Source organism: Takifugu flavidus, chromosome 16, assembly GCF_003711565.1.
Source record: "Takifugu flavidus isolate HTHZ2018 chromosome 16, ASM371156v2, whole genome shotgun sequence".
Taxonomy (NCBI): Eukaryota; Metazoa; Chordata; class Actinopteri; order Tetraodontiformes; family Tetraodontidae; genus Takifugu; species Takifugu flavidus.
The window spans coordinates 9,600,580-9,627,757 of record NC_079535.1 but is presented as its reverse complement, the minus strand read 5'-3'; the positions used below and the strand labels follow the sequence as shown (position 1 = coordinate 9,627,757).

Below are 27,178 nucleotides of genomic sequence, written 5' to 3'. Positions count from 1 at the left end.
CATATTGCATTTACAGTGATGCCTGATCAGATAGTCCAGATGCAAACATGATGCTTCTTTTTACACAGTTAATAAAACGATCTTATCTTAACAAGGAATTTGTGGGACAATTGAGCCACATGAAACCATCGCTATATGTTGATGGCTTACACATTTAATTGTTAATGTTTTAGTGTTTAAACATCATCCTCTGGGTTGGTGCGGAGATTTCCATACATGTATGTAAAACCCACTTTCCTGTGGCTTGATGATTTTTGCTCCAAGCTCTTATTTGGACTTGTGAGAACCCCCTTAGCTCCACCCCCTGGTCCCTAAACTCAGTCTGTGTCATATTTAAGGGGGCTCCTCTCAGCCCCTGCCTTTGTCCCAGTGGAAGCATCCGCCTACCAGTGCACCTTGGTGAGTACAAGTCATGGCTTGATTCTTGGATTCACTGATATGTTGAACTGACCTGAGCTACTGATCCTCAGCCAAAAGAGCAAAAAGTCTGTTGGGTTTTTTAAATGTCGCAGCAGCTGATAGTTACAGACGGAGTTTCAGCTCGGGAGGTTGAACATGCGACACTTTGCTGCTAATGAATAAAAACATATGGGGCGTATCTAAAGCTTATGATGATGCAGGTTAGCCAGATCGGCCTGTGCTTGCATGAATGAAGTGAGGAGACAGCTGAGGTGTGGAGCTGCATAGTAAAACAAGATCCCACGAATGTGCAGACAGATGGGTCCTGGCCTGGCTCTTGATGAGCACTTGCAGACCTGAAATAGCAGGAGATCCATGTGTCACTTGTTTCAGCCCCCCCTACACACACACACACACACACACAACACACACACACACACACACACACACCACACACCAAGGTGTGGAGGTGATGAGCTTTAAATAGAGCACGGTTATCTCTATGTTATGCCCCTTTTTGGTGCTACCTCAGCAGCTCTGAAACTTTCTAGGAACCATTCTGGTTGTGGAGATACGGTTATCAGAGACTGTGCAGCAAGGTTAGCACTGAAATAGCACCTTTAATTAATGTTCTATTGATAGCTGGCTGTTAATGCGGGACATATTCGTGTTGGGAGGTGATCATTTCTTTGGACCAGATTGTGAGCGAGTGCTGAAAGACCCCAGCTGGGGATTTAGAAGACTGAGTCAGTTTGGGTTCTACTCGATTCTAGACCATCCCAGTCAAACGTAACCATGTGTGACGACGACGAGACTACCGCCCTTGTGTGCGACAACGGTTCTGGCTTGGTCAAGGCTGGATTTGCTGGAGATGACGCTCCCCGTGCTGTCTTCCCTTCCATCGTTGGAAGGCCACGCCACCAGGTACGAGCTCAAATTGGTACTTTTGCCAAAGACGATATCTACGACAGGATGCTCGAGTAGCCGTCTGACGTCCAGCGCCGCGCTGCTTTCCTCAGGGTGTGATGGTGGGTATGGGTCAGAAGGACAGCTACGTCGGTGACGAGGCCCAGAGCAAGAGGGGCATCCTGACTCTGAAGTACCCCATCGAACACGGCATCATCACCAACTGGGATGACATGGAGAAGGTGAGCGTTGACAGCGTGGCTCATTGACAACATTGGCAACAGCTGAACTTTGGCATCCTTGAGGATTCACAGCCTGGCTGCTGCCGTTAAGCCTCCTTGTTCCTGCGCTTTATTTAGAAGCGCTGCCTGTTGTTTATTCAGACGAGGGCGCTTTTCAGACAGACATCAGCTGTCCTTTGTCCTTCTCTGTCAGATCTGGCACCACACCTTCTACAATGAGCTGCGCGTGGCCCCTGAGGAGCACCCCACCCTGCTGACCGAGGCCCCCCTCAACCCTAAAGCCAACAGGGAGAAGATGACCCAGGTACTTGATTGTCACCCATGGACCAAGCTCTTGAGATCGAGACTCGCCGTTAACAACCCTTCCCCGATGATTCTTTCAGATCATGTTTGAGACCTTCAACGTTCCCGCCATGTATGTGGCCATCCAGGCTGTCCTGTCCCTGTACGCCTCAGGCCGTACCACCGGTCAGTACTTTCACGCGCATGTAACAAGGTGACATTTCCACAGAGGAGGGTGTCAGTCTGTTTCTTTTTCTGGAGGAGGTGTTAATCCCACTCTGATGGGCTCCTAGCCAAGTGGTTTTAGCAGCATTGCTTAGTTTACCATGTAATACAAAGGTCACGCTTTCTATCCCTCACCAGCCGGTCATGGCTGATTTATTAAGGTCCCTCTCCCGCTTGCTGCAGGTATCGTTCTGGACTCTGGCGATGGTGTGACCCACAACGTTCCCATCTATGAGGGCTACGCTCTGCCACACGCCATCATGCGTCTGGACTTGGCCGGACGTGACCTCACTGACTACCTGATGAAGATCCTGACCGAGCGCGGTTATTCCTTCGTCACCACCGGTAGGGCTGACCACACCGCCCAGGTCGATTTGTTTATATGAAAGGCGTTGCTGTATCTAAACCTTGTGTCCTTGTGTCTCTTAGCCGAGCGTGAGATCGTGCGTGACATCAAGGAAAAGCTGTGCTACGTCGCCCTTGACTTTGAGAATGAGATGGCCACGGCTGCCTCCTCCTCCTCACTGGAAAAGAGCTACGAGCTGCCCGACGGTCAGGTCATCACCATCGGTAACGAGCGTTTCCGTTGCCCAGAGACCCTCTTCCAGCCTTCTTTCATTGGTGAGGTTTCTTTTTTGGCATTTTACTGTATTTTACCAGTGTAAACCTAATCGTTGCCCACCATCAACCAGGTATGGAGTCTGCTGGCATCCATGAGACAGCCTACAACAGCATCATGAAGTGTGACATTGACATCCGTAAGGACCTGTACGCCAACAACGTGCTGTCTGGTGGTACCACCATGTACCCTGGTATTGCTGACCGTATGCAGAAGGAGATCACAGCTCTGGCCCCCAGCACCATGAAGATCAAGGTGAAATAACTATGCAACTGTTTGAATTCCACCGTGTGGTGATGAGTTTCTGTATTTAATAACTGTATTTTCTCTATTAACTGTCTATAGATCATCGCTCCACCAGAGAGGAAGTACTCTGTTTGGATCGGTGGCTCCATCCTGGCTTCCCTGTCCACCTTCCAGCAGATGTGGATCAGCAAACAGGAGTATGATGAGGCCGGTCCTTCCATCGTCCACAGGAAATGCTTCTAAACATACAACCAAACTCTTTCTGACCATGGATTTGTTCAATGCCGTCTCCTGTATATATATCTGTATGTTGTACTGTAATAAAGATGAGCCCTTTGAGAGTATCTTATACACTGTTGTTCTTTTGGACTGACAAATCTGTGGAATAAGCAGTTAAATGTCTTTTTCAAACGACATGATTTAGGCCCATTTTACAAACCTGACAGTGATTTGACTCCCTATGATTAATGCTAAACTAGCTATTAAACTACCTAGTGCTGACAGTAACCCTGACTCCGACCATCTAATTAATAAATGAAGTTGAACATTTATATTGTTGCTTCAAACAGGGTCAGCGTCGCTTTGGCGTTACACTGCCACCCAGTGGCCACGCAGAGTAACGATCGCTCAATTCTCCAAAACAAGAGGCGCTTTCTTCAAGGCAGAACAGAGCAGCTTTTCATTAAACCTCGCCGTTAAAGTTTTCGCGCACTAAACAGCCTTCTCAGTATTTGACGTGCTATGACACTGCATTTACTGTCTTGTGTCTGTAGGGTTCTGTCAATTTATTATTAACTGTAACCGTAAAAGTTTCCGAAATCAGATGTAGGAATGGAATGACTTCTTTTTGACCTGAAACTAAATAAACTTCCATATAATTACGTTAAAATGCTATCAGCACATAAAAGCTATTGTGTGCAGTAATTGCGTTCGTTTATTTAAATGTCCGACTGGTTTCTATCACAGAGTCAGCCGGTAGATTAAAAACGATCGCCTGAAAGTGGCCATTCAGGAACCGCCCCGCCCATTTAACTTTCCCTGTAGATAAAACACACACACCCCTTTCAACGCATTCAACCAATCGCTGTGTGAGACGTAGGGAGCGCCGCTGTTTGAATACTCTGCGGAACAAGACGGCCCAGAAGGTCGACAGAGACTTTTATCAGCAATGCAGTTAGCCATCTACCGACAATAGCAAGTTCGTTTGGACAGGACCTCAATTGAAGGGCGTTAAAAAGCGTCTTCCAGTCGTCCGATAGGAGGACGGACCATTATTCGTAGATCCGGAACGACTTAAACGAGACTCGTTAACCTAGCATGCTAATGCTGGTTAGCTACCTGCAGTGCAAGTGAAGTCATTCGTGGACGCTTCGTGGCATAAAGTTAGGGGAGGCGTAAGTAACCCTTTGGGATAGCCTTGTAGTTCTTACTATTCGGTTATAGTTTCTATTCGGTTATAGCCAACATCTTTTCTTTCCGTCTGGTGTTTTTTGTGTGCGAGCGTAACATGAGGATGAGTTAGCGGAAGTCTGGAGAAAGCAATAAAGTTAGAGAGCCTGGATCGAGTTAAAAGTGCATCCGATGCGGAGCCTGCTTCAGTCCTGGTAGTACATTTAAAAGTAGAGATTACGATGAAAGCCATGGAGAAAAACGTGATGCGCCTGGTGGCCGTGCAGCATTTGCGCACAGCCTACAGCATCAAGACAAAGAACTGGAACAAACACAAAGCGACGAGCTGCAAGACGACCAGCACCTCTGTGAGTAAAACACCCAGCATGTGTCACATCTGTTAGATCACTGGAGATCTGCACCGAGATCTGCAGGTCGCGCCACCATTGTCTTTGAATTCACACATTCCCGAACTCTTTGTTTGGCTTCATTCACACTTTTATATCTTACAAACAATAGAAAACCACAACAAGAAGAAGAAGCAGGAAATGAATCATCTCTGTTGGGGATATAAATCAATTTAGGGCGACGTTGCTGCTCATTTTAAGTCTGCAGCTGCTAAATTGAATAAAGATGCCTCTAATTCTACCTTGATGACCTGGCAGGAGTCACGTGGTTGGAAGCCTTGTGACTTTTTGAAACTGCATTTGCAGCTAAAGCTGTGTTGCAACCATGAGCAAAGTGAGTGACCCCTGAAAGAAATAATTCCTCTTTCTGAGACAAAGGTCATCAGTCTCAGCCAAACTGGGCAGAGTGTGTTTTTTCCAGCCAGCTGGCCGATAAAATGACTGTTTGGACGATGTACCGACACGCCAACATTCCTCCCTCGGCTCATGAATTGTGCAGCGTTTTATTAACGCAGTGGTGAATAAATCGTCACGCTCCTGTTATGACACCGTTCTAAACACCAGGAGCTTTTATTTGGCATGTTCTTTGTGTGATTCCTCGCTAAATGTCCTCAGAATGCTGCTGAATTCCAATTTTTTTATTGCTTTGTTCCCCCAGGTGAAGGTTTTTGGGGTACCGCTGGAGAGTTTACCGTATTATAATATGGACTGTGGGAGCGTGCCGAGGCAAGTTACTTGTACTTGAGGCAACAGCTGGTATGTTTTCCTTCTTGTCCCTCCCCCTTTTACCCTTTTATGACACTCTCCTATTCTCGTCTAGCTTTCTCGTGGACGCGTGCATGAGGCTGATGGCGCACGTTAACACGGAGGGCCTGTTTAGGAAGTCCGGTTCCGTGGTTCGTCTGAAAGCACTCAAGGTGAAGAACCTGAAATTGACCTTGCAGCCTTTAAGGCTACTGGGCCTTGAGAATTCCTACCAATTACAAACCCTGTTTGTTGATCGTCCAGGCCAAACTGGATGCCGGTGAGGAGTGCCTGTCCACCGCGCTCCCCTGCGACATCGCTGGGCTTGTGAAGCAGTTCTTCAGGGAGCTGCCGGAGCCCGTGCTGCCCTCGGAGCTGCAGGAGGCTTTTATTAAAGCCCAGCAGCTTCCCAGCGAGGAGGAGCGGACCTCGGCCACCATGCTGCTCTCCTGCGTGCTGCCAGACAGAAACTTAACCACTCTGCGCCACTTCTTCGACTTCCTCCAAAATGTCTCCAAGAGGTGCCACAATTTCTCCGCGCAGCGCCGTTCCAGCATTTCGGATGCTGTCGAACCTCGCTTGGGCGCCGTTTTAACACCTTTTGTGTGACAGGAGCGCGGAGAACAAGATGGACAGCAGTAACCTGGCCGTGATATTGGCCCCCAACCTCCTCCACTTTGGCGACGGGACGGAAAAAATGAACGCCAGCACAGAGCGGCGCATCAAGCTCCAGGCGACAGTGGTGCACCGGTTCATCGAGAACGCCAGCAGCTTCGGTGCGGCTCAAGAGTCTCCCACGCGTCACTCTGGCGTTGAGCTTCGTGGCTAACTTTCTTTTACGTTTCTCAGGCGTGCTGCCACAGTTTCTTCAGGGCAAAGTTCCAGCCATGATGGGCTGCGAGTCTGGGGTTCTCTCCCCCAACCTGGACGAGCTTGAGGAGCCTGACGTCATCTCTGGGGTGAAGAAGAGAAACAGACGGAGCTTTGGAGGTAAGACTCCGCATGACAGGTCGGTTGTACGGGATAAAGCTGTCCCACAGCCACGATGGAAATAATGTCACGGAGTTGGAGCTGGAGCTTCAAGTTTGGTCTGTCTCACATTTCAGATGTGGTCAGTGGTGCTCTGAATAAGATAAAGAGTAATAGAACCCCCACCAGTGTCCCTCAGTCAGACAGTCTTGGTAGGTACTGAGCGGGTGTAGCATGATGAGTAATTATCTGCTGTGCACTCAGAATACTTCCTTTCTTCTGATGTGCTTCCAATCACGCTTCGAGAGTCCAGAACAGCCGTTTCTATTGGATTAATCAACGCGTTGCCTCATTTCCCTTAAATCGCTCCTGTTCTCTTTTCCTTACTGCGCCGTCTCGCATGGATTAGCTTCAACATCTTGCAAAGACCAAAGTTCTGCCTTTTATTTTGGTTCTGTTCTGCTCCGCTCCCCCGACAGTGTTTTCCTCCGTGACCCCTGTGATCGCAACACCTTCCTCAAAGCGGAAGCTTCCCTTGGAATCCGGTCATTCTTTTGGATTTTCAAACAAGAAGCGTCGATCTGTTAAAAAGAACCTGGGGATGGAATTACTTCCCAGTGCTTTGTTTAGCGGGACCTCGACTCCTGGATCAGGTATCGGTGTTTATGTTCCATCCCCACGTCAACATCAGCGGTTCCACCTTCTCAAATGTTTTCTTATTTCCATGTCGTCCAGCCTATAGTGCCTCCGGGGTGTTGGACTCTTCTCAGAATATCTTATCACCGGCCGGGAGGTCCCGAAGGCCACCAGCAACCTCTGTGAGGAGGAAGAGCCGGCGCCTTAGCAGCCGTAACGCCATCGCCAGGTAAGCCCCGCCCCTCACATTTGGCGTCACAGACCCGGGAGGGACCACACAGATGACACCAACTTGTATTAATTTCCGTCTGCTGTGTTTTTCAGAGTTGAGTCTGGGAGGACCGGCTGCTTTTCTCCGAGCGTCAACAAAAAAGAAGCACCGCGCAAATCGCTGCGCTTGCGTTTCAGCCTGGGGAAGAGCAGCAAAGATGCTGTAAGTGTGGCTGCTCGCTAAAAACTCTCACCCCACCGCGGTCAAACCCTGAACAGCGGTTTAGCCGGGTCGGGTGCCTTTAGGCACGTGTGCAATTAACAGTATTTACTAAACGTTGCATCCTTTTTGGTGCCCAATAGCACTTTTTGAAACTGTGAGCATGTTTACACGGATTTCCACGGCTAAAACACTAAAAAAAAGCTAGATTAGCACATTTTTGAGTTAATCATTTTCCACTTTTTGTAATAATATCAAAGTCGTTTCATTCTTCTGTGGTACAAAAACACTAAATATGGGTTGTGGTGAATGTTTTATATCTTTTTTTACTACCTTAATGGAACAGTGGAAAACGTCATCAGCGCTTAAACAGGATGCAGTAATAATGTGTATATTCTGGGTTCAATAAAGGCTGTTGACCAACAATTCCAGTATCTTGTTTCTTCTGAGTGAATTTTTTGATCCTCTGAAGAACTAACCACGTCAGCCATTGATTAACTTATCAGCATTGCATTCTGGGTAATTCCTCTGGGGTCCTTTTTAACATAATAATCCTCTCTGCCCTGTCTCTTCACCTTTCATCTCATTCCATGCCGGCGACAAAAAGGGATCCGAGTCCATCGGTTGGCGTCTCGCCACCCAGGAGAGCACCACCAGCTTTCGTTGCACCAAAGAGGCGGAGTTCAGTCCATCGTTTCGCCATGGAAACGCCGCGGCTAAAGGTGAGCCGCTGAGCGACCCTTCAGCTGTCTAAGGTGGGAGCGCTGTGGCGTTGCTGTATGTTTACAGCCCTCTCTGTTTTCCAGCCTGCAAGTACATCAGTAAGTCTGAGGACAACTTGCTGACCCCCTGCGGTGCCTCGAGCGCCCATCAGACGTCCTGGGGTGCGGAGACCCCTGCGGGGACCCGGGTGTTCAGTGGGGAATCCTTCTCTGACACTCCCATGAAGATGTGCCTGAAGAGCACCTACACCTCCGAGCCGGCCATGGTCGTGTCCAAGCCTCCGGCCGCAGCCGCACTTCCCAAGACGCTGTGCTGCGCTTCCAGCGCCGATAGCCTGGAGAGCCAGAACTTAGAGCTTAAAGTCCAGAACAGCACCAGTCCCACGCTGATAAAGGTAAAGAACACCGAGCCTGGGTGTGACCTGGGGGCCACAGAGCCCCGTGGCTCTACAGGAGCAAATGCAGCAAAACCATCCGACCGTGTCATCAATCCACCTCCAGAGACTCCAGAGGACAAAGTCCTGGCTGCTGATGCAGGAACCCCCAGTTTTCTGGGCCAGTGCAGATATCTGGCCAGCGATCAGAACATCACGTTTAGTCAGATTGAACTCGGAACTTTAACACCTTTACATATTGACAGCGTCATTTTTGAGCCAGACACATACAGAAGTCCCCCGAGAGAGAGTGAGAGAGCTTCCTTCTGGGTGGTACCGAGCAGGACCAGTTCCATGGTGGGAGAGGCTGAAAAGGAAGCGGAGCAGGTGACCTGCAGCCGGATGGTCGAGGCTCTGGACATCCACGGTCTCTTTGATGTGGGCGTCCACAGCGGCCTGCGGTCCACCCCATACAAGCTGAACAAGCTGGACGGAGAAGACGGAAAAGGGCCTGGAGCTACTTCTCAGACTGGGGCTGTTGCCAGTGCAGAACACACAGTTAATGAAGGTCATCCAGAGGTCGGATCTGAAGTCCAAAACCAACACGTTCAAGCGGCGGGCAGCCCAGAGACAGAAAAGCGCCGCGTGGCGGATCACATCCACCACTTCAACAAGCTCACCCTTCATTCTCCCAGAGCCTCCAGGCTCACCCAGATCCGATCACCACTCAAGTTCCAGCGCACCCCAGTCCGCCAGGCGGTCCGCAGAATCAACTCCCTGATGGGGGACAGCCGGAGGTGCAGTCAGACCCCCAGTCGGGTGGTCAAGGCGGTGAGTCTGGAGAGCGGGCTGTCGCCTCACCCTCAGCTTCAGTCCGTCCACACCGTGGGTCTGCCCAGCAGCGCTTGTCCCCTCAAGAGAGAACCTCCCGTCCCACCCAAAAAACCCAGCACGTTGTCCCGGAAACCAAAGGCCTGCGCCCTGGGTGACGTCACCAACAAGATCCAACCAAAGAGCAGAACAGACGGTTCTGTCTGCGATACAGCTGTTCAGAAACCAATCATGGATCAAATGGAGAAGGACATGAACCATTACAGAGGTTCCCCCAGGAACCCTCTCAACCAGGGACGGCTGATGTCGGCCACCAGGCCTGTAGATTTATAATCCGCTCCTTTTCTTTTTTTGACCTTTTGCTATTTGCTATGCAGCCTCTCGTGGGACCATGTCATATTAAGCGCCTCGTGTTTTTCCATGATTTCAGGAGTCATAATTTATTTTTTTAATTAGGTAGAAACAGAGATTTGGTTTGGGGCCTTAATGGGAAATGTTTGGATGCCTTAAGTTTATTTTTTGAATGTAGTGAAGCTAAAGAACGTGTCAAACAGGCTGTGTTGGGCGTGTGGAGACTAGTGTGTAGGCCAGATTCTGTGACTGAGATGACTGGAAATGTTGAGATTGAATCCCACTTTTATTTATGCATTTTATATCTGTAGACGCTTTAAAAAGGCTCAGCTTTTAATTTGTTACATTTTTCTTAAAGTCTGATCAAATGGGAGAAAACGCACCTTTTATTGGGAGTTTTGAGAAAGAAAAAAAAGAGAGAACCAAGCAGTATTTGTACATGTCCCTCAAATGTCCAATGAAACATTCACAATGTGACCCTTTAAAAAAAAAAAAAAAAAAAAACAAATAAAAAAACCAAAACGGAATATGAAGATTTCTTTTCGGCCTCTTCCCCCGGATGGGTAACTAACGCTGCCACAAGGGGGAGCCATCGAGCCGCGAGAGAACAACAGACCTGCTGCCAACATTTCCATCACAATCTGATGTCTGCCACATCTCCATCACCAGTTTGACTGTTGCCTAAATGCAATCAGAAGAGTTTGATTCCAGCCTCGGTGAAAAATGACCGTAAACATTTTAGACGGCTCGGAATGAACGCTGGCACCAACTGAGGTCATGTGCCTGTTCTGACACAAAGAGCACTCCCCCGCTACCCTGTAGCTTTACATGTGCATTTTCAGTAAAGCGTTAGAAGAAAGGTCAAAGGTCACCGCTTCGCCACAGTCCAGTGGAGATTCTTGCTCGCCGTCTTCAAGGTTTTCATCCGCGCCCTGGCTGAGGCTCCATGTTTACAGACGTGTGAAAACTTCAAATTACCCATCAGGAATATCTACTGACGCCTCTTCTCTCTCAGCTCTCTCCGTTTGTCACACTTGGGTGGAGTTCATAATAAGCAGTCATAAAAAAAAAAAGATGTCTGGATCTGCAGCAGCGTTTAAAACTGCAGATTTCTTCAACAATCATTTCCAGAAACAGACAATCAGTTAAGGCTGATTATCACAGAGCTTTGATTCAACAGGCAACACATGTGCCAAACGTGTCCCTAATATTTGGCTGAATTTACATAAACGTATCTTCTAAACCTCAGATAGCGCCATATCGCATGAATAACTGACTTTTTCCATGCGCGCATGAATCTCGGGCCTGTCCGTTCCCAGCCCCTCTCTTCTCTTCTCTTCCTCCTCCTCCTCCTCAGCCTGCCCACGCCGTTCCTCTGCTGTCTCTTTCCTTGAAGTGGGTTCAGGGAAGTGTTGAGGGGGCGGATAGTTTTGATTTTTCTCCGCGTTGTGCTCGGCCAATAATGTGGAGGGAGCTGTTTTGCGCATCTCAGCTGGCAGACATTTAAAAGGGAGACAGTCCGGCGCTTGAGCAATTTGTATTAAACTCTCTGGCCCCTGTCTATGGAGCTGTTAGTCCCCCACCTCTCATCAGTCCCGCCAGCGCACAGTCGACAGCAGTAGGTGTCGTGAAGGAGCGTGAAGATCACATTTGGAGCACTTGCGGCGCACACAGGTGAGTGGATTTGATAACAGCGGCGCGCTTCTGCTTTTACTTTTAAACCCTTATTTACGTTTTTGGTTTTGATTTAATGCTGTTATTTTATTTCTGTGGCCACGCGTGATTGGAGGGATGTTTTTTTTTAATCAGACAGAAAGCGCTTTCGCTTTGGATGCGTCTTTTTTGGCTTCGCGATGAAGTTACTGGCAGTTTGATTAAATTCGGAATAGTATGCACCGTACTAAGTTTCTTGGTGGATTTGCACAGGTCTGCACCACACAGCACTGACGTTGCACGCCGTTTTGTAAAAAGAGATAGAAAACAATCTCTAACTCTCCGTTTTACGCAGCGTAAAACCTATGACGCCTGCACGTCCAGCCTTGGAAACATTATCTTTACATTATCTTTCTTCTTCTCTCCAAGGATGGCTAACTCGACGCGTATCTTCTGCAGTATGGTTTTCATCATCGGGCTCCTGTTCTCTCCCGTGGACTGTAAACGAAACCGAGGCTCGCAGGGCGCCATTCCTCATCCCGACAAGAACAACCCAAACGAATCGGAGCAGCACCCGCAGCCGGGGCGGGCGGGTCCCGCTCCCCGGCAAAGGCACGGCTCAACCTCCCCGGCCGACGAAGTGCTGGAGTCCAGCCAGGAGGCTCTTCATGTGACGGAGCGCCAGTATCTGAAACGGGATTGGTGCAAGACGCAGCCCCTCAAGCAGACCATCCACGAGGAGGGCTGCGTCAGCCGCACCATCATCAACCGCTTCTGCTACGGACAGTGCAACTCCTTCTACATCCCCAGACACATCCGCAGAGAGGAGGGCGCTTTCCAGTCCTGCTCGTTCTGCAAGCCGAAGCGTTTTACCACCATGACGTTTACTTTGAACTGTCCGGATCAACAGCCCCCCACCAAGAAGAAGCGCATCCAGCGCGTCAAACAGTGCCGCTGTATATCCATAGACCTGGACTAAAGAGAAGCGCCACACACGGGTTCAAAATCCTCCTTTTTTGAATGTTTGAATGACCCTGCAAACTACGACTCTCTTCTCAACACGACGTGTGATCCAACACGGACATGCAACAGACCAGCACCACTGCGCGGGGAGGCTGACTCGGAATGGGCACGTTTTTACGCACGGCTTCCGCGCTTTAAGGGGACTGCATAACCACGGTTTTATATAGCCACTGTTGACGTGGGACCGGGAGACACTCCTGGCCGTCTTTATATTTTGCCTGCATATGTTGTCTGTTGAACTGGATGTTTCCACTGTGTGGAATTTGATGGATGCGTACAGATATCTGTGAAAGGGCGAGAGCGCAAGAACCCGTTATTTTATTTTGTTAGTATTTTTGGTTTTTAAGTTCGGTGACTACTCAACTAGAGACATTCTTTGTTAGTGACAACGGAGGGTGTACAACGGTGGTCTTGGTAAATAGCTGTAAAATGTAAAGCCGTCCTTGTAACCAGTCGGATTAATACGTTGATTAAATTATCCACGGATGATTTAAATAAATGAATGTTGGAATATCGTGCATGTGTTCCGTTACATCCAGAGCAGAGGAGGAAGGCTCTCCGCCACAAACAGCAGTCCCTTCCCCCGTTGGGAGCTGGAAGCACCAACTATCCTAATAATTTAGGTAATTGGTCTTAAATGAGTTGGGAGATTTTTGGGTCATTTGTTTTTAACTGCCGGAATTTAGCATCACAAACACGACACGCTGCATGGAAATAAGTCTGATTCAGCTGCTGATTTATGGACGTTACCACAAACTAACAAACTCGAGATGAAGAAACTCACAGCTCAGAAATGTGCACCTCATTAAATTTCACCATCTGGATTCCCTGATATGAGATATTCCTCCTGCCGGCCATCATCACTTGATTTCAGGCATCTGATGACTCCACTCTGACTCAGTTTATTGACCAGCTGATCAACATTTCACTGTATAATCGTGGCCTCCTCTCCGACATAAATAAATAAATAAAATCATATTAAAGACTCGGACATTCTGATCCAGTTTGTTTGGCATCCGGTAGTTTATTCTTACAATTGAAAACAATTCCAGGTAACACAAATGATCGCAGGCTACAGCAGGTCCTTCTTCAGCGGCGTTCCATTTCCCCCCGAAATATCTACGTCGATATGAATTTGACGGCACGCGTGAGAGAGTTTGGAGGTTTTATTCGTTTAAGGTGCGACTGAGGATGGAGGTCATGAGGTACCTGGGGGGCACTTTTAAACCAAACAACAAGCAGGACGTCTCCAAAACGGCAAAGAAAAGACAAACATCTCCGAAAAAATACTAAAACAACACAAGGAAAGTTCTGAAAGCAGATCTGAGACCCCGGTGCTGATAACAGAAACAAGACACAACAGGAACAACACAATTCCTCTTAAATAAATACACTTTCCTTCCCCCTTAAGGGTCACACCTTTAATAAAACATGAATCATTCGCTTCCTATATTAAAAACAAAACCAAACAGCCTTTAAGTGAACACGTCTTATCCACGTGGGAACCACGCGCTTGCATAGCAGAGTAGGTGCAAAAGAAAGTGTGAGACACCTGAAACGGGTGCAGCTAGTAGCGAGCTCTATGAGACGGGTGGGGGGGGGGGGGGCTTCCGCGAGCAGTAAAGTGCTGAAAGTGCTCTGGCCACAGTGTGGTGCACAGCGACACGTTCAGAGCCAATGTCACGTGTTCTTCAACTGTCTCGTGACTCTTAAGTTCAAAACAGGAGGTCAGCCTGGCGCCGTGCTACATACGGATTCATGCGCGAACACCCTCGCGTGCTCCCGGCCGGCTCGACAACATATTTACAAGACTCTGGCTGAAGGGAACAACGTTCCTCTCAGAGGGAATTCTCAGCGGGGTCTGTCCCGAAGCTTTGACGGCGCGCTATTATTCTTCTGTCGGATCAAAAAGAATCGCTTTCTCGGCTCTCGGAGGCCCAGACTGATTTGTTGGCGGGCTCTGTTGTGAGTCCCGCTGACCCCTCGCGACCTTTCACAAGCCGGGCACTCAGAGGTCACGCCGCGCTGGACGAACGAGATCGACCTTTGGCCTTTGAGACGCTCGTCATGTCGGCTGTGTCGGCCGTGCTCTGGTTCTGGGGGTGGAGGAGCGTATGTGTGTGGGGGGGTAAAACAGGGGTTCGATAGAGGGGACTGTCCGGAAGGGTTGCTGTCGCTGAGGCAGGTTGCGAGTTTTCCTTCACCACGTACGCCCTCCGCCGGGTGGTCTGCTCAGCTGGAGGAGACGCCAGTTTCCTTCAGTCGCAGCCTCTCTTTCTGTGGGCGAAAACACCACAAGAGACTCAGCAGCTGGAAGTTCACCAGCCGGAGATGTCAACCTCTGGTGCGCCGAGCTCACCAGACTGTTGGCGTTGATCTTCTTGGTCTCCACTCTTTTATCCGCCGTGATCTTCTTGATGTTCTCTTGAGCTTCCTTCAACCTGCGACCAAACAAACCCCCCAAAAGATGACATCTCCCGATCAAACGAGTGAAATCCCGAAAAGCCTAAAGCAATAAAAAGCTGGAGTCGATGTGACCTTGTAAAGCTGATTGTGCAGCGTCTGCCTGGGTCAGACGTGAGTGCACACACGCGCACACACACACACACACACACACACACACACACACACACACACACACAGTGGAAAGGAAAGACAGAAGGTTGATGAGATAATGAGGCCACCTTTAAAGAGCACTTGGCTTTTATGAGCGCGCAGACAGTATTTAAAAACAAGATAATTGAACATAAGCACAATCAGCTGTGAGTAATGCGAGACAAACCGACCGAGTAAACAATGAGGAGGCAGCGTGGGTTCACTTCAGCGGCGTGGACGCTAAACGTTAGCAGCGACGACCGTATGTCACGTCAGCACATCCAGCGTCGTTACGCCGTTTATCAGCTCTCCTATAACACGATGCCTTTAACGGCCACCGTCTGCCTGCTAGTAAAGCCAAGCAGCCGCCATGAGGGTCTGCTGTCCCCTCAGTGGAATGCCGCCTTGGGTCAGAGGAGCCGCCATAAATTCAAGGGCCCAGGCCTGCGGGCAGAAGGCCGAGGTCACTCTCGCTGGCCCCCGTTTGCACGGCCTCGCGCTGTGACTGTATTCAGATTCTCAACGTCAATATTGTACAAACAGAGCTACTTTAATGTTGCGGGAGGAATATTGGGAGCCCTATAAAACAGTAAATGAGGGAAAAATGCTGCCTGATATGAGGGCTGTGCATAGGATAATGTCTATTATTGTTTAATGCATCAGTCTTAATGGCCTCAGTGGCTGTGCGATATTATCCTCATTAAAAGTAATGAAGGGGTCTCTACTTTTTCAAGGTGGACAACATTACCCAGAATCCCGCTGTTCCTGACTGCGGCAGACCTTCGACAAGTCCGACTCACCTCTCCTTTGAGATGTTCTTGCTTTGTCGGACCCAGGCGTTCTTGAAGTCGCTGGAAAACTCGTACCAGAGCATGAAAACGTAACCGGGGGCCACTTCTTTGTCTCCGGACTTCGGCTTCACCCCGAAGTAGCTCACCATGTCCTGGAAACTGAGCAGAGGAACAAAAAGCGTTGACGCCTCTGAGTGGCACAGACACATAATGGCAAATAAAACCCGCAGCCGTTCGAGATTTGGTGATCAGATTAATACTATTTCCTGTTTTCTGTGCTTCATTCCTCTCTTTTGAAACATTTAAATGCTTTGACATCTGACACGCCACGCTCAACTCTACTGTCGCTGTCTGCGGCGGTTCCAGGAGCGGCCGCTTCCATCCATGATGTGAGAAAGCTAGTGTGTCCACCCCGCTGGGCCACGGGGGAGAGCCAGTAGCGCCAGCTCCATTATCGCATTGACCTCTGCAGCCTGAGGAGGAAAACACTGCCGGAGGAGCTGGAGACAGGGAGCGCAGGCTGCTGCTCCTCCAGACACAGCAACACGCACGCGCACGTGCGCACCACAGCGACACGTCTGCATTGTGGGAATAGTTGGTCACAGATCCGGGAAGAATCTCCAACTCCTGCTTGCTGAGAGCCGCAGTTTTACTTCTACTCCACCGTGTAACCGAAGCCAAAGTCTCCCGGCAGCTCAGGAGCGTCCCGAGGAGCAGCCTGCTGTTTCAGATTGTCTCTCTAACCCAAACATGAAAGCCATTTTCTACCCTGCCTGTCAAGCGCATGATTCAAGGGATGCTCCGAGTCTGTCCTCGCTGACACCCAAACAGGCCCTGACCTCCAGATGCTAGGTGGCTTTTTGCATCGCTAATCCAAGACAGAGTCAAATATGCTTTCCAGACGCTCCGCAAAGAAAACGTCGGAGCGATTTCCATCCTCTGAGGTTGCATCACTTTGCTTGGATGCTATAAAAAGTGATGTATGCTGCAAGAGGATTCCGGGACATTTCCAACCGTCCGTCCCGGGTAGCTTTGCTGCAGCTGGCCGGGTCTTTGCATGACAAACAGGGTCTCTCCAGCACGCCTTCTCCCCTGACCCTGGGTCATCGTGTCAAAGCAGGCACAAATCAAGCCTCCCTCCCGTACCAAACAAGCAGATACACACGACTTCACTCGAAACAGATGCAAAAACACTCGCACATGCGAGCATACCTAAACAAAATCAAGCAGACCTTCGTCTGAGCACAACAATTACACAAACACACACAAGTCTGCAATCCACAATGCCACCGCAGATAGCGGGCTTTACGGCAGCAGCCAGCATGCCTGTAAAGAGGAACCGTTACCAAAGCGCCAGCCCCAAAGTCAATCAGGGGAGGATCGCAAAGGTTCGGAGCGAGAAGGATCGCAGAGGTACGAGGGATTCATCAGAGGAGCGCCGCTCGCCTCGTACGGTATCTGAGTAGAGTCGCACACCTACTGGCAGCTTCAGACGGGGCGGCTGCAGACGAGCCGGCCAAACGAAACAGAGCACGCTGTGGAAGAGGGAAACCTAACGAGACGGAACGGATGACAGGGGCAGAAAAACCTCAGAGGAACCCAGACGTGAAAGCAGACAAATTGGGACTGCATGTCGGAGAACAAGGCATGCCCCCCCCACCGCCACACACACACACACACACATCTTCAGATGTCACTCTAGCGAGAGGACACCTGTTATCATGTCACATTATGATTATTCACATTCCATTAACCGTATTTAAAAACATTGGGAAATGATTAGTGCAGCCAGCTCCAGACAGCTGATCAAACACAGCCACTAGTGAAGAAGACTTCTGGTAATTGGGATGAACGATTTCCTGCTTTAGCAGACAAAATAATCAAGAAAATTTAATAACAACAACAACAACCACAGAACTCATGACCCACAGAACTCATGACCCTATCGTGTTTGATGTCAGTTTTTGGTCCCACGCACACAATTTGGCTTTGACCCTCCTCCTCCTCCTCCTCCTCCTCCTCCTCTTGAGGCCTTCGGTAGCCATGAGGATGTGATGGTTTCTTTATTAACACTGAAGCACAATCCTGCTGCTGGTATGTGTGTGTGTGTGTGTGTGTGTGTGAGGATCCCTCCCCTCACTCGGTGCAGATGTGAAAGCCCACCCAGGGCCCGGCGAGCCCGCTGACGCCCGTATCCATCAACAGCGTGTCACTTTTACGAGGTGGCTCTGTGGGAACCTGAGAAAGAGTCCCCCCCCACCTAGCGCCAGTCGGCCAGCCCCCACCTCAGATGAAATTAGAGGAAAACTTCATTAAAGCCAAAGGTGCGGGGGCCCTTTGGTGCGAGTTCCACGCCTCCGTTCCAGTGGTGGCAGGAGTCCCTCACAGGACCAATGAGGAGAAGAGATTCAAGCATTCGCTGAGTTCTAGTTTGTCCAAAGCAAATCAACCCCCTAATTGTTTATAGTTTCCATTTTCCTGCCCACTTTCTCCTTTATGTGCTTCGGTGATTTACTTTGGAAGTGGGGGGGGGGTGTTGCGATATAAAGCAAACAGTCCTGCTCGCTGTCCAAACAAGGCGAAAATAATCTTTTTGCTTTGTTTGTCTGCCCCACCATCTTTTTCCAATATGAAATGTTCCAGATATGATTTCAGCTCGGCGGCTGCCAGCGGGCCTCGCGCGCATAAATCAGATGCCTCTCGCTAAACTCTCGGGAGCCTTCTGCGAAAAGAGGGGCAGATAAGAATGATAGCAGCAGCAGGGGAGGGAGCAGGGGCACGGCTGCGTGCAGGCAGGCTGCTGTTGCTGCTGGCACCCCTCGCTGGACAAATCACACTTTGGCACAGGTGTATAAATACAGAAAATATTGCCTCCATAATCACAGTAAATAAATCACAACTGGCACCGAAAACTATACAAACTGTTAAATATCAGCCGGGTTGTCACTAAAAAAAAAAGGTTTCCCAGCGACAAACCAGCGCTGAAGGATGAAATCCAGAGAAGAGAAGCTGCTTTTCTCTCCAAGGACTGATTAAAAAGCTTATCCGTCACCGTGGTTTCCTACCTTTTCTGGGCGGCGTTGAGGCGATCCTCTTCGGCCGAGTGTTCTGTCTGTGCTGTAAAAGACAAACAAAAGAAAAAAGGGAATGATGATTAATCACAGATTACCGTACTTGTCTGTAACAGCAGCTGCTAATAAACCGTCCTGGGCACAGGGGGCGCTGTTGTCATCGGCCAGAGACTGTCAGTAGTGGAAGAGAAGAAGAAAACCTCAGGGTGGAGATCTCATTCACGGAGAGTGTGCGGTCCAAGTCCGGCACGTTGCAAAGCACCGCGATGACGCGGCGAGCGCCCGCATGATGCAGGCGGCGGTGCGTTCGCTGACATGTTCAGATCTGAAGCAGAGGTGCGGGTTTGAGAGCTTTGGGAACTGGAGGCTCCTGTGGACTCCTGCCATGTAAAAGTGTCTAAATGCAAGGCAGATGTGTGCGGCAGGCCGGGCCGAGGTGCAAGAATTTATCTAGGGCCAAAGAGTGCCTGTGATCTCAGATTTATTGCATTTTCCAGATTCATCCCTTTTACAATGATGGGGGACCTTTCCTACTTGAAGATTTAAGAGCGGGAAGTTTCCCAAAAAATTGTTCAAAGGCAGGTTTGGGGGGTCTTCTGGGAGAGGGGTGAGCCTTAGCCTCCGTCCAGCCATCCCTTTCACTTTTACATTCTTTATGCTTGTAAGGGGGCGGAGCCAGGCCTAATGAAAAGAGGTTGCAGCCACGTCTGGGATGGAAAGTGAGGCCGTGACCAATGGCGTTGGTCTCAGCGGGGGTCAGGCTGGCGCCTGAGGTACCCCTCCGGTGCGGCGACTGTGCAAAGGTGGCACTGGAGCCGAGAGGCCGGGGGAGAGAGAGAGAGAGGGAGAGCGGCTCAAAGGGAGAGGATGTGTGATGTTTCTCTTCCTCGACTCCCCGCGTAAACATGAAACCAGTAGTCGCTAACTAGAAAGTTATGAGATGTGCATGCTGAGAGAGGGACAATAAATTAGGGCTTTAAAACTCTGACACACTTTTCCAAGCCGCCGCGAGATAACAAAGACACGGAGAGCGGTGAATGCTGAGGAACGGCCGCCTTCGCCCGAACGCGCGTCTTCATCAAAACCAGCCGCTCGGGGTATATTCTGCCCGCTCTACGTCATCCTTCTGTCACCTGACAGAATGGAATTTTCGAGTTATTGGGGTCTGACTCACTCACAACAAAGGAAAACGCCGGGATGCGAGGATGCACGCACTTCCCAGAGATCCATCCGGATTTGTTTTCAATTAGCCGCGGCTCGCGCACAAAGGAGAAAACTATGGCCGTCAGAATCCCCCAGAGGTTTCAAAGGGATCCAGTTAACAAGGGAAACAACAAGAGTGTTGGGGGGAGGTTGTAGATGCTGGAACAATCACACTTCCATACGAAGGAGTTGGGGAGAGAGATAAAACACGCCGGTGTGAAGGCTTTATTTTTTAAAAATAGCTCGCTGGAACGAGCCAATGTGTGTTTTAACGGCGCAGTGATTCATCCCGACGTGGTTGGAGCAGACTGAGGTGAATAAGAGGAGCTGGAAGGTCGAGCCGAGCTTCCTCCTTCGTCTAATCCTCACGAGCGCTTTCTGATGGTGACGTCACCAGCTGTTCCCCGAACGCGCCCTGTCGTCACTTAACAAGGCCGAAGATTTCATAAGGTCAACGCAAACGAGCGAAAACGTGGATCCAGCTTTCAGAGGAACCTCCGAATATGCGAAATCAGGTGTGGAACACGTGCATCATAATGTCGCTCGTTCACAGACCGGAGGAGACATTAATGGCCTCTGGCGCTCTCTGTATATGAGCTTTGCCTTCTGAAGTCATGGAATAATCACTAACGATGATTATAAAGCGCCCCTGCCAAAACACAGCTAACGTGGCTCGAGGAATCCTGTTTATGAAAGAGAGGTTTACAAGTATTCAGCTGGAAAGCTCAGCCCCGAAACTCCACTCATTAAGGCACATCTCCCCTAAAATGGATGGCAGAAATATGAGCGCTCAAGCTAATATTAAAGAAATCCTATGTGAAAAAAGACGGGACGGGATTATCTTGGGCCTTCTGTGAGGGCGAGGGTTGTGGGCGGGTTGTGTGCTACTGTCACGGTGGTCGCCGGGCCTGATCCGCTGAGGTCGGGCCACGTTTACGAGCCCGCGGCCAGAGACGTCCCGCCAGCTTTATGGAGGCCGAGAGCACACGGGAGCCGTGTAAGAGGCAACGTGATCCCTTCTACAGGCCTGTAGACCGCTGTCTTCCTGCTGTCCTACAGTGTGCCGAGACGCCCTCTCCCACCGCAAACACACACACACACACACACACACACACACACACACAGGCAGAGCGAGTACCAACCGACTGACAGAAAGCGCTGACGTTCTCATTTCAGGTGGGAGTTTTCTCCAAAAACCTCACTGTGGCTGACTCACCAGTAGAGATAAAGCTCTCCATCTTGTCCTTGAAGGGCTGCAGGTTTTCCTCCGAGGAGTTGGCGCACACCTTCTGCACATCTTTCTCACACGCTGGAAGAGAGGAGAGGAGAGCAGACTGATGGAAACGATGACGCTGAGGCGAGAAGGACTAAATCGCAGTTTTGTTAGGGTCTCTCTGCGGATGATGAACGTGATTTTGTACTATAAAATAAACCAAACCGGGTGTATTTATCGGCCTACAATCTGCAGACATCCCTCTGAACTAGATAAAAAGGTTTTAAAAAGAGGCCCAAACTGGGGTTCGCTTAAGGTTAGACCAGGGAATTTTTCTAGTGTATCCAAGCCACTTTTTGAACATGAAGCCATAAACAGTTTTGAGCACGAGCTCATTTTTCCTCTTGTTTCAGCTGACGGACATCATCCCTACAAATCGCTAACACTTGGGCGCCTGTCGTGCGTGTTGCTGCCGCTTCCCGCGTCTTAATACCGCACATATGAGCGCAGCAGATGTGTTTGCTGTCTTTTTAATTCCGTGCGGCACCACATGAGCCGACTCACACAATGCTCAGAGGAAGGAGGGGAGAAGAAAAAAAAAACAAAAAAACAAAAAAAGCCGTGACTGAGCGTGTTCCAGACGAGCCTTTCTCATTTCCTCCCCGCGTTACCGTGCACACAAAGACGCCTGGCCAAAGGAACTCTGGCACAATCCTCCAACCTGTAACTCATTAATGGCTGCAATAAATACCTTCGCTTGCTCATGAGTGCATAGCTACGCGGCTCTGCAACACAACAAGAGCATTAACAGGTCTGACTGCTGTCTCACTTCGCTGCACCGCTGCCGTTTGATCCGGGCTTGGCGCTCGCGCCTTCGCATGTGAAGCCGCCGCACCTGCAGCTCTGTCGGTTACACCTTTTTATTTAGCGGCTAGCGTCGTAAATCGAAGAAAGCCCGTCTCTGCGCGTGAATGCTAGTAAATAAAACAAGAGGAATCAGCAGCCAGCCAAACATTAGAGGTATCCTGTTTGCAAAGACCACATTTCCGAACCAGAAATCCCCCCGACTCAAAAGAACCCATTAAAACAGTGTTCAAAACAGCAAGTCTGCAATTTACAGGCGGTTTTCTCCCAAATGTGGCTCAGACGGCAACGGCCACAGAGGAAACCCACAGAAACGCAGCAGCTGTAAAAAATAATAAAAAAAAGGATGCTGAGACTTTGTCTTGAAGCGACACGCTGACTGTCGGCCTGTACCCGGTTAGAGAGGGGACGTGTACGTGTTTATGGGTCAGAACAAGTCCGAATGTGTGTCAAAAGAGCCGCGAATGTTCATGTGGCGCCGGGAGTCTTTGATGGGACAAAAGAGGAATCAGACTCAAAGGGACGACACGAAGCTGCGGCGGCTGCTTTTAATGGTGCGTCCTGATGGAGACGTATGTATTTAATGTCACTCAAGTTAATGGGAATAATTCGACCTTTGATGAACTGAATGAGAACAGAAACAATAACACAAAGAGACACTGTGTCGTCTCTTCTGCTTTTATGTTTCTCTTTTTGGATTTGATGTTCCACGTGGACGATTCCGGTGATACAGTGTCTGTAGTTACAAGTGTTTTATGTTCTCAGTTTTGTTGTATTTAGGGAAATATTTGATGATAGTGATGATCATTATGGCTATTACGATACACAATTGGCTATTATCCATCTTTTACCATGTATTTAATGAAATATCAAATAAAAATATCTAAAATTTTGACTTTTTGTTCCGATTAAACTCTTTTATTCATGTTCCCATCCACTAGATGGAAAAAACACATTTTCCGGAAATATTAAGGAGCATTAAGGTCATTAAGGAGCTATGAACCAATGTTGAATGTCTCATTACAGAGCCCCCCCCCCAAAAAAGTAAACCCGAGGATCTGGCTGTGGGAGTGTTTGGGCTCAAATCACGGAAAAGTGTGAAACCGGAGAAACGAGCTGGTTGGAAAGCGCTCACGCTCGCAAACATGCGGCGGCATCTCCAGAAGAGCGATGGTCTGAGGCTGCAAACGGAGCCTCTAATGAGTGTGAAGTAAGCAGAGCCAGACGTCTGCTCCGGGATTTACACTGGGAGCATTGGAAAACGGGCCGAGAGAGAGAGAGAGAGAGAGAGAATAACAGAAGTACAAAAAGAAGACCTAAAAATGAGAGTGGTCGGCAGTTGTTTGGCTCTGGGTTCCCTCCGTGACAAGATGTTGGTCTTTTGCTGAAGAGGCCCTTAATCACTTGTGAAAACAACACCTAGCTTTGATGGTTTCCTTTCAAAAGAGCTAAAAATGAGCAAAGTTAAATATTTGCCTCATCCTCGGGGACGCACTCCTGCTTCCTTGTTGGGAAATCTGAACAAAGTGACTCATTTCAAACACTCTGATCTCTAAATGACGCGAGGTTTGTCGTGAGGCACGGCGATTAACCCCACCAGAGGTTCAGCCGCTGCTGCAGACCCAGACACGCTGTGACCTTATTCACACCAGAAAAGAAGTGAATTCTCCGGTCAATTCCCAGTTATCACCATAAAACACACAAAACATTTTCTCCCCTTTGTTGCGCCTTGTAAATCTGTCATATAATAAGCGTGTGCTTTTGTTCTTTCTTCCTGGCCTGCTGCGCACAGCTTTTGCAGGCATGTTGGCAATAAAAGCACAAGTGCAGAAAATCTGAACAACTGCGTCTGAATCCCCGATCCAGCGCCGGCCGTTGCCGACTGCTCTACGCGGGCGCTGAGCAGAGCTGAGGTCGTAAACGCGGGCTCAGGCTAAAGGCCCTGCCTGAACCTGACATTAAAAGCCATTTAAAAATGCGGACACTGTCTGATTCGCCACAGTGATGAAAGTCTAACTTGGTCCAGGCCGTCTGTGAAACACTAAACTCCTGTGAGCAGCCAACGAGCCCTCGGCGATCCCTTTTATAACCGCCGCGCTCCTCCCTCCGCTCCAACCCCCTTTAATCCGTCCGCTTGTATCAGAAGATGCTCGTGATTGGTGCTCGGTGTCGCCCTCTCACCCCCCCTCAGAGAGGTCACCACCTTCTCCCCAAACAGGAAGCCCCATCAAAAGAGGATTGTGTTCCCACCAAGTCCCCACCATTATACCGCCCAAAAAAAAAAAAGAGCGGGTGTATCCTACTGACGGTTCTGTCTGAGGCGAACCCAGCGCCAAGTCGCTTGACCTTTGACCCGAGCCCGGAGGGCAGGACACCGCAGCCGCCACCTCCGGATCACCCAGGTGAGGGGCGGGCAGCCTTATCCCCTCACCATGCGATCCAGTGCTCCAACGTGGATGGAAGCGATCGGCGTCAGCTCCGTAATTAAGACCACTTGCTTTCTTTAGGCAGGTTTATAATAGCCGGGCATAAATATTTATACCTGGAGGCTGAAGGGGATAAAAATGCTGGGAGTCAGAGGTGGAGCTCAGCACACATTCGCGATCCAACGCTCACCCTGTGATGCTGAATCCCTGGAGGACTACTGTGCCAGACGGTGCCGCGGCAGAGATCAAATAGGGCCCTTATGTTCCATTTATTGTCTTCGGCTCTTCTATTCTTCCTCATAAATGAGTGACAGATTGAGGCGGGCCTGGGCACTTCAGCGGGCTCGCTGTGTTTCCCCCCCGGGTCATGCAGGAGAGGACTTTAACAGCGATCTAAAAAAGCGTCGGGGAGAGCCGCGGCGCATATCTAATTGCTTTCATATGCCGTATTATTGGTTGATTTAAATAACCGCAGACACCAGGGCCACTGGGGGACATCGCCTTTAACCCCCACTTGGCCCTGGCCAAGACTGTCTGGCTGGCTGGGGTACAGAATGGCGCCCGCAGTGCTTCAGGTCTAGAATATGTGATTGTTTATTTATTTGTTGCTGCGCTGTGTGGGTGGACTTCATTAAAAGAATGCTTTTGACTGGGTTGGAACTGGAAAGCTCCTGGGGGGGGGGGGGGATTAATGAACGTTGGATGGAATGACTGTGGACAGTAGGACGGGTCCTACCAGTGAGGTCTCTCTTTAGCTTCCTGGTGTCCTTGATGAGGTCATCAAACTTCACCTGAGCAGCCTTAAAGAAATCCTGAGGGTCCGGAAGGGGGAAGACGCTCTTCTCTGTGCCGGCGTGCTGAAAGATCGGGCGCGAGTGAGGAGAAGACGCCACGTAGAAGCTTGTGAACGACGGTCACGGCGCCTCACCTTGTCAAAATTCCGCAGGTAGTACAGGACGACATAATCCACCAGGTTGGTTTTATTGTCCTGCAGAGAGAAATTTCCGGCGGTTAGGATCAAACTGGAGCGGAAGGGAGGCCCGGACGAAGGTGACGCCGTGTGGTCTCATACCCTGCTCTTCACGTCTTTAAGTTTGGGCAGGATCTCCAGTCCAAAACCGTCCGCCTGGCCTCTCGTCCTGTTCCCTCCGTTCATATAGTTCCCAAAGGCCAGAACAAGACCCATTATGTCCCGCAGATGTTCGCACTGTAACAGATCCTGACGGAAACAGGGAAAGACTTGGGGTGAGTCCACTATCCTGGTGTCCCGGCACCAATTCCTGTCTTACCTTGCAGACGTTCGAGACGATGGCCACCTTGCGTTGGATGGAGGAGACGGTGTCCAGGAACACCGACTGGAAGATGATGCAGTGGACCCGGTCGGCAAATTCGGGAATCTGGGAGAGCTCATAGAGAAACCTGGAAAACAGAGAGAAGGAAGGGGGAGGAGGGGGGTTGATGTGTTATGACAGAATTAAACAAAGCGTCCGACAGGAAGAACTATTTCGGGGCCTTGGCAGCCAGCGCGTAACCCCACACAGGCCGGCTGAGTCACTGGTGCTGCTCAGGAAGGCGGACGGCTGAAATCCACGAGCGGTGCCGCGTCGGGCGGCTGAGTCTGAAAGGTCCGCGGGGTCGGGCGGGAGGGGGGAGCAGCGATCAAAGGTAGATCTGGCCTGATGCGGGACGACTTATATAAACAGTGCTGTGTCAGAGGGGAGTGGAGCGGTAACATCCTGTGTGATTAGGCCCGGCTGACGGGGGGGGGCACCGAGGAGGGATGACTCGGGCAGCCGTAGTGACAGCTCTGGTCAAACATGGAAATGGGGAGGCGCGGCTGGGCGGCACCGCGGGATCCAGACCTTGTGAACCAGGCCAGACTGCTTAACCTTGACGGAACTATTAAACCACCCAAGCAAAGAGCAGATAATCCAAAAACCAAGACCTAAAGCTTCCTGTGGTTAATGTCAAAGGACCCCCCCCCCCCCCCCCCCCCCCACCGCCACCTCTTTGGTAGCATTTGACATGATAGGTTCTGATCTTACTGTTCAGGTTTGTCCAGAAGTTTGACCTCATCCTCTTTAGACTTTTCACAATGCCGCACGATCATGTCCAGCTCGTCGCCGGTGGCCCTCTGGAAAAAGACGAAAATCAGAAGACGCAGAGCGGCGACGTAGAGTGACACCGCTCCTTTCTGATGCGTTCTCTGCTCAATATCGGGTGGTGTATTTTACATTTTCATATAGGGCTTCGATGGTCTCCAAATCCACCACAGAGTTGTCCACGGTGAGAACAGCTGGGAGACAAAAGACAAAGAAAGATATAAGACACTATATTCTGATCAACCATAATTAATCAATGGGAACAAATGAAATGATATAGCCAAGGTCGCCACGGCGTGAGCGAAGCTGGCGATGGACTGGAGTCGCCCAAGGCCAGAACTTTGTCCAGCGTTGGTTAGTTTGGAGCGTTGCTGGGGGCAGGAGGTGGGAGGAGGTAAAGAATAAAAACGCCATCAGAGACCCTCAATTGAAAAGAACACTGGAAAAGAGGACGTATCCCCCCCC

At 49.9% G+C, this 27,178-nt stretch overlaps 4 protein-coding genes across 5 annotated transcripts in view; 3 read left to right on the top strand and 1 right to left on the bottom strand.

Annotated features, from left to right (window-relative positions):
* The first annotated feature begins 266 nt into the window (after positions 1-266).
* On the top strand, positions 267-3,263 carry LOC130513176 (actin, alpha cardiac muscle). Its single transcript, XM_057011827.1, has 9 exons — positions 267-399; positions 1,173-1,323; positions 1,419-1,547; positions 1,741-1,851; positions 1,931-2,015; positions 2,238-2,399; positions 2,484-2,675; positions 2,747-2,928; positions 3,019-3,263. The coding sequence occupies exons 2-9, from the start codon at positions 1,195-1,197 to the stop codon at positions 3,160-3,162; spliced, it is 1,134 nt and encodes a 377-aa protein (XP_056867807.1). The 5' UTR covers positions 267-399; positions 1,173-1,194; the 3' UTR covers positions 3,163-3,263.
* A 741-nt stretch (positions 3,264-4,004) lies between these two features.
* Positions 4,005-10,299, top strand: arhgap11a (Rho GTPase activating protein 11A). 2 transcript variants are annotated; one of them, XM_057058795.1, is made up of 12 exons: positions 4,005-4,676; positions 5,374-5,441; positions 5,536-5,632; positions 5,724-5,980; positions 6,072-6,235; positions 6,309-6,449; positions 6,566-6,640; positions 6,908-7,081; positions 7,164-7,293; positions 7,389-7,497; positions 8,102-8,216; positions 8,301-10,299. In XM_057058795.1, exons 1-12 carry the CDS (start codon positions 4,551-4,553, stop codon positions 9,752-9,754), a joined length of 2,910 nt encoding a protein of 969 aa, XP_056914775.1. In that variant the 5' UTR covers positions 4,005-4,550; the 3' UTR covers positions 9,755-10,299. The 2 variants fall into 2 exon arrangements, with proteins under 2 accessions (XP_056914775.1, XP_056914774.1); XM_057058794.1 differs by lacking the exon at positions 6,566-6,640 and having other exon boundaries at positions 4,008-4,676; positions 5,374-5,632.
* Positions 10,300-10,619: 320 nt separating this feature from the next.
* grem1b (gremlin 1b) lies at positions 10,620-12,966 on the top strand. The gene is made up of 2 exons (XM_057058796.1): positions 10,620-11,446; positions 11,855-12,966. Exon 2 carries the CDS (start codon positions 11,856-11,858, stop codon positions 12,402-12,404), a length of 549 nt encoding a protein of 182 aa, XP_056914776.1. The 5' UTR covers positions 10,620-11,446; position 11,855; the 3' UTR covers positions 12,405-12,966.
* A 481-nt stretch (positions 12,967-13,447) lies between these two features.
* LOC130539988 (formin-1-like) overlaps positions 13,448-27,178 on the bottom strand; it is a 32,442-nt gene continuing 18,711 nt past the window's right edge. The window contains exons 9-19 of the mRNA XM_057058793.1: positions 26,846-26,907; positions 26,657-26,745; positions 25,901-26,030; positions 25,684-25,830; positions 25,540-25,599; positions 25,348-25,468; positions 21,325-21,417; positions 18,900-18,951; positions 15,844-15,993; positions 14,808-14,889; positions 13,448-14,725 (exon numbers count right to left, since the gene is read on the bottom strand). Coding sequence (XP_056914773.1) covers positions 14,681-14,725; positions 14,808-14,889; positions 15,844-15,993; positions 18,900-18,951; positions 21,325-21,417; positions 25,348-25,468; positions 25,540-25,599; positions 25,684-25,830; positions 25,901-26,030; positions 26,657-26,745; positions 26,846-26,907 — 1,031 coding nt within the window. The 3' untranslated portion in view covers positions 13,448-14,680. The remainder of the gene's footprint in view (positions 14,726-14,807; positions 14,890-15,843; positions 15,994-18,899; positions 18,952-21,324; positions 21,418-25,347; positions 25,469-25,539; positions 25,600-25,683; positions 25,831-25,900; positions 26,031-26,656; positions 26,746-26,845; positions 26,908-27,178) is intronic.

Excerpts from the sequence above, each read along its gene's own strand:
- arhgap11a (XM_057058795.1), top strand. The coding sequence starts at position 4,551 with ATGAAAGCCATGGAGAAAAACGTGATGCGCCTGGTGGCCGTGCAGCAT. Across the intron at positions 6,450-6,565 it reads AAACAGACGGAGCTTTGGAG|ATGTGGTCAGTGGTGCTCTG; the intron begins GTAAGACTCCGC and ends CTCACATTTCAG. Across the intron at positions 7,498-8,101 it reads GGAAGAGCAGCAAAGATGCT|GGATCCGAGTCCATCGGTTG; the intron begins GTAAGTGTGGCT and ends GGCGACAAAAAG.
- grem1b (XM_057058796.1), top strand. The coding sequence starts at position 11,856 with ATGGCTAACTCGACGCGTATCTTCTGCAGTATGGTTTTCATCATCGGG.
- LOC130513176 (XM_057011827.1), top strand. The coding sequence starts at position 1,195 with ATGTGTGACGACGACGAGACTACCGCCCTTGTGTGCGACAACGGTTCT. Across the intron at positions 1,548-1,740 it reads ACTGGGATGACATGGAGAAG|ATCTGGCACCACACCTTCTA; the intron begins GTGAGCGTTGAC and ends CTTCTCTGTCAG. Across the intron at positions 2,929-3,018 it reads CCAGCACCATGAAGATCAAG|ATCATCGCTCCACCAGAGAG; the intron begins GTGAAATAACTA and ends AACTGTCTATAG.